This window comes from Delphinapterus leucas, chromosome 17, assembly GCF_059928025.1.
Source record: "Delphinapterus leucas isolate spDelLeu-1000000601 "Yukka" chromosome 17, BTC_Dleu_Yukka2, whole genome shotgun sequence".
Lineage (NCBI taxonomy): Eukaryota > Metazoa > Chordata > Mammalia > Artiodactyla > Monodontidae > Delphinapterus > Delphinapterus leucas.
Genome location: NC_143145.1, coordinates 2,326,840 through 2,332,617, shown reverse-complemented (window position 1 = coordinate 2,332,617; position 5,778 = coordinate 2,326,840). Strand labels below are relative to the sequence as shown.

General features: G+C 62.8%; 1 protein-coding gene across 1 annotated transcript; it reads left to right on the top strand.

The window, feature by feature from the left end:
• Positions 1-242: 242 nt before the first annotated feature.
• Positions 243-5,382, top strand: C17H8orf90 (chromosome 17 C8orf90 homolog). The gene is made up of 2 exons (XM_089898581.1): positions 243-656; positions 4,901-5,382. Exons 1-2 carry the CDS (start codon positions 560-562, stop codon positions 5,380-5,382), a joined length of 579 nt encoding a protein of 192 aa, XP_089754707.1. The 5' UTR covers positions 243-559.
• Positions 5,383-5,778: the final 396 nt, after the last annotated feature.

Here is a 5,778-nt window from a genome sequence, read left to right as displayed (position 1 = left end):
CGGGCCTCCCTGGTGGACGTGGGACCCAGAACCGGTCCTCGGGGCTCGTGCTCATGCCGGGGAGCACCCTGGCCATCGTGCCGCGGGCCCACACAGGAGGGTGGACGGGAGGGCACTGTGCCGTCCTCTCTTGCCAGCTTGGGGCATACAGGGGCATTCTCTTCATTCCCTGTGCTGCCTCTGTCGTTTTGTTAGTGAACGTAGAACGTACTCACAAGGGCTTTCGGAGGAGAGCTGGAGATCGTCCGGTCCCTCGTGGGGCTCTGAGGTTCAGAACAAGCAGGGAGGGATTCCTGGGGCCGATTAACCTTGGCGGGTCGGTGGGGTGGGGACGGAGGTCTCTGACTGCCGGGGTGGGGTCCCGACTCCTGAGCAGGGTCAGCTAAGCTGTGGGAGTGTGGGGGAGGGGGCCCTGTGCCTGCTGACCCTCCCCCTCCCAGACCCAGCCCACTTCCAGGTGGGGCTCCTTTAAACGCAGGGTTCTCTGCCTCCCCAGACGGCCCGCCCCCAGTCTCCCGGGCAGCCACAGGTAAACAAGCCTGACCCCCAGGCTGCCGACATGGCTTCCCCCGGTTCCCAGGCTGCTGACATGGCTTCCCCCGGTTCCGGGGACCCCAGCCTGGCAGGTCTGCCCCCTCGTCCTGTAGCCACTCCAGGTGAGACGCGTGGTGGGGGGAGCGATGGAGGAGAAGGGGGTGCCAACGGCAGCTGGGGCTCTGAGAAGGTGGGAGAGGCGGCAGTGGCTCCGCCCCCTCTTCCTGGGGAGTGGCTCCTCCAGGGTCGCTGACCAGGGCAGGGCCAGGGTGGGGGCAGAGACCTCATCCCCTGATGGTTCTTCCTGCTGTCCTGCAGCCCTTGGACCCCGAGCCTGGAGGTGGGCCAGGGTCCTCCTCACTCCTCAGGGTCCCTTCCTGTTCATTCTCTGGCCCCCCTCCTCCGCCCCCTCCCTAAAATCCCAGTGCTGGTCCCAGGTGCTCAGAGGCACACACCCACTACGCGCTGGGGAGGGCAGCCATCCACGCCCACCCAGGGTCATCCTCCTCCACCCCTTGAAGTTTGGACTCTGGCCACTGACCCTCTCTCCATCTCTGCTGTCATCACATTGGTGATCTCCTCCTTCTCCTGGCCCTTCAGTCCCCCCACCCAGCCACCTACAACCCTGGTCATGTCCTTGGCCTTGTCAGCATCCAGACTGCAGCCGGGTCCTGACCCCGATCTCAGGACCAGGACCTCAGCACTCTGTGGGCGGAACCGCAGTCCAATGTTTCTAGCCTGTTTCCTGCCTCCTCCCGCCTGTCCTGCTCCCCCCACCCTGCTCATCCAGCTCTGCCATGATCATCACACCCTCACACACACCCTCCTTCCCTGGGCCCTCTCTCGTTTGATGGTACCAGCCCCACCCCCCGCCCCCCAGCTCTCCGCCTACTCCTCGCCTGCACCCGTACAGCTGAGCCGCCGAGCTGGGGATAAACTCAACCACGCTAACGCTCTCTTTAAATTCCTGACTGCAAGCTGCAGGGGGACCTCCGTGAAGAGCTGCGGGTCCCACTGCTTCCCTCCTCCCGTCCAGTCCCTCCTCTCTCCTAGAAACCACCTTGCACCTCCCTCCACAGCCCCCATCCCTCTCCCCCTCCTCACATTCAGTTGCTGGCCTTTCTCTCACTCTTTCACAGAGAAAGAAGATTCCCACAGGCTCCCGGCACCTCGGGCGCACCCAACCGCACCTGTGCCCTCGGCTGCGTCCTGCACCACCCACCCCTCTCCCAGCCAAGGCCAGCTTTCCGCTTGTCCCAGCCTTGCCTCCTGCCCATGGCCATGACCCCGGCACCTCTCCACCCTCCTCTTCTGCATCCTGACATTTTCTCTCTTCATGAGATCTTTCCCATCGACATAAAATCATGCGGTTATATATCCTGTCTCCTGACCCCACTTCCCTTTTAGCTACCGCCCTATTTCCCTGCTCCCCATTTTTAGCAAAACTCCTGGAAAAGATTACTTATACTCGCTGTCTCCCAGTCGTTCCCTCCCATTTGCTCTGGAACCCACTGGACCCAGTCCCTCAGCTCCAGCACTTTGCTACAGCAGCTCTGGTTGGGGTCAGGGATGACCTCCACACTGCTGAACCCGAGGTCAGTTCTCTGGTCCCGCTGGACGTGACGCATGGGCGGCGCATGGCTTAGGACCTTCCCTCCTCCTTGTTTGGCTCCCAGAACCCCTCGCGCTCCCAGCATCACTGCCGGCTCTACCTCTTCTCCCTGACCTGGTGAGGGTAGGGCCCAGGCTGACTTCTCAGGCCTCTTCTCTTTCTTCTCACGATCTCATCCAATTCTGTGGCTTTTTTTTTTTTTTTTTTTTTTTTGCGCGGCTTGTGGGATCTTAGTTCCCTGACCAGGGACTGAACCCGGGCCCCCGGCAGTGAGAGCGCAGAGTCCTAACCACTGGACTGCCAGGGAATTCCCTGTGCCTTTCAATATCATCTCCTCGGGGTCTGTCTATCTCCAGCCTGGAGCCCCACCCTGCCTCAACTCCAGACTCTAGCTAACTGTCCTCTGCACCTCTTCCCCAGCCTGTCTGAAGGTATCACCTGTTCTAAATTAGACTCTTGATTCCCCATCCCCAGGCTGCTCCCCTCTCAGTAAATGGGGCTTCCTTCCTCCAGTTGCTCCGGCCAGAAACCTCAGTGTCTTCCCTTTTCTCCACTCCCCCCCCAGCACCAGCCCCTCCATCAGCAGATCCTGTGGGTTCCACCTTCAAGGCACAGTCAGAATCTGATCACTTCTCTCCGCCACCCTGGCTGGGCCCCCAGCCCCTCTGCCCTGGATCACTGTCCTGGCTGCCTCACGGTCTCTGTGCTGCTGCCCCTACCCCTCACCTGTCTGCACCACAGCCACCAGACTCACCTGGCTAAGTGCAAGTCAAGGGTGTCACTCCTCTCCTGTGCCCCGGGGCCCACTCCTCTCCTCTCCTGGAGGCCCATCCACAGTTCCCCTCTTCTCCACAGCTTTTCTCGCCTCCAGCCCACAGCAACACCCCATAGCCCCTCCCGACAGTCCACCCACCTGCTGGTACTGAGTGTGAGGCCAGGCCAGTGCTTTGGACACCAGGGCAGTGCTGTGCCTCCAGTTGCTCACCCTGGAGGTCTTCAGGGAGGAGGTGTCCTGGTGGACAGGGCAGGCTGCCTGGGATGGGGGCACCGCCATTCTGCCCATCAGAATCTGAGGCTCCTGCAAGGCTGCCTTGGATCTGCCCAAGGTGCTGAGTGCTATGGGCCCCAAGCCGGCCCCTCTGGCCTCACACCCTGCCCAGAGCCAGCCCACCACCTCTCCCGCCTGTGTCTGCGGCTCTGGGAGCAGCTGCTTTGGTGTTGCCTGTGGGACTGAGCCGCGAAAGCACTTTGCAGTGACAAAGAGGTTCGTCATGGCCTCATCTGCGAGGGCGGCAGATCAGGCTTGTTGTTTCCATTTTTCAGAAGGGGAAACTGAGGCTCAAGGAAGTTAAAAAACTAGTCCAGGCTCTCCCAGGTGGAAGGTAGGACCTCTGACCCAGGTCTGCCGGCTCCTGGCCCTGGCGCGGAAGAAGCTGAGTGTGTGTTGTTCGCAGCTATAGTGGAGCCTGGCACACAGTAGGTGTCCCAGGGTACTTGTGTGAATGGAGGAGAATCACTGTCCAGAGGCTCCTGAGCCAGGTGGGTGATCACGTCACCCTCTGGGGTTGCGAGTCCGTTCAGTGTGTGTCTTCTCTGGGTCTGCATCCTCACCAGTAAAACGGCCTGAGTACTGTCACCCCCTCGCTGGGGTGCTGGGAGGAGGACCTGAGAATTCATGGTCAGAGGTTCTTTCATCGCCTCCTCCAAGGCCCCCCAGTCCTGCCTGTCCCCGGGGAGCTGCCCGGTCTGTCCTGTGTCCCCTGAGGCTTGTCTATACCCAGAGAGGGCCCATGGCTGCTTCGTTCAGTTCAGTACACCCAGAGCTAAGGCTTTGCTGAAGGGAGGAAGGAAGGAAGGAAGGAAAGGTCTCCTGAACGAGGGGCCCAGAGCTGGCTCAGCAGCCCAGACAAGGTGTGGGTGTGGAACAGCAGCTTGGGCTGCTGCCTGGGGCCATGGATGGGCTTCAGGGGTGCAGGGACCCCAAACCAGGGCACAGTGCTGTGTCTATACACACGTGATTCTCTGAGAGCGGACCCCGAGATTTCACCAGACCCCCGCAGCCTGGGAATCCTCGTGTGAGTCACAGAGATCAGAGATGTTCCCATTTCTCTTGGGACGTGCTCCTGGGGTGGGGGTGGGTGCTGTCCAGCAGGCACAGACCAGCCCAGCTTCCAACCTGACCCCTCTCCCGGGTGAAGGTGCTCTGCCCGCTGCGTCCCAGGGTCGCTGCACCCAGGCAGGACTCCTCCCCACCTCCATGCGCAAGGCCTTGCATTGGCCCCGTAGTGTCCGCCCTGCTGAGTGCTCATCCTGTCCTTGTCCTAGTTCATCCTGGATCTGCCCCGACCTCCAGCTGGGCCGCCACGGTCCATCCTCTGCAGGGGCCCAGGATCGACTTTCAACCAAGAGCCACCAGGTCACCCCTGCCCCAGTCCACTGTCTGGGGATGAACCCATGTCCACAGCAGGCCCTGTGTGGTCCCGCCAAACTATCCGGACTCCTCTCCTTCTGGAACTTTCCATCCAAATAGTATTTAGTAGCCATACTCTACACCCTTAGGGCCTTTCTGCCCCTCCTAGCTCCTTGGTGCTGTCCCTGGGGATGCGCCTCCCCCGCCCCTCTCAGCCTCCACGTGGCCTCTCTTGGTCTTCACGGTTCAGCCAGGTGGCGGGTTCTCCCTTCTTCTCTTTCCTCGCCACCCCAACAGTTTCCGGTGGTCGCGTATCCCGGCCGCTCCGTGACCCCTTCCCGCAGGTCCCGCCGCGACCCCGGAGCCCCCGTTCCCGGACATCTACTGCGGGGATGCACAGCTCTGGGAGGCACACTTCCGCGGCATCGGACGCGCCTACTGCGCGCTGGGCAAGGAGGACGACTTCGCCATCCGCGTGCTCACGGAGGACTTCACGCTGCCTTTTCCTTTCGCCTGGTCACCGGGGACCGACCCGGCCCGCGGGCCGCTCTTCTACGACCCGCACGACCGCACGGGCTTCGACTTCCTGCTGCGGGGCCCCGACGCGCCGCCCCCGGCGCTGCTGCGGCCCCTGCACAACACGGCGCAGGCGGCGGTGCGCAAGCGGCGCCTGGAGCAGCTGGCGCTGAGCTATGCGCGCACGGGTGGCGGCCCCCGGCCGGGCCTCGCGCCCCTCCTGCCCGCGCCCACCGCCGGCAGCGCCTTGCAGGGGCCCGTGGGACCTAAGGCCGCCTCCCCCGGCGGGGGCGCCCCCAGGCTGGGTTAGCACGGTCCCCGAGAAAATGAATAAAGAGTGCCTCTGCTTCTCTCGCCCCGAGGCTCTTTGCCGGACACACCTGGACGGGCATCTGGTGCCAGCTAGACCCCCGGGGCCGCCCGGGGGGCCAGACGCGTCAGCGGTGGTGCGGGAGGTCCACTTTGTCCCAAGGGGATAATGAGTGAAGGGGGGTAAGTGGGAAAGGCCGCGGGGGCGGGTTGGCCAGGCCAGGAGTGGATGTGGGAGGGAAAGGACCCGGGATAGCGGGGGTGGTGGCCCTCTGGGGCCCGGCCACTACCCTGTGGTGGGCATTAGCGCTCCCATCCTGCAGGTCAGGACCCCAGGTCCCGGCTTCTCCGGGATGCCGCTGGGATTTGGTTCCCGTGTGTCTGATTCCAAGTTCAG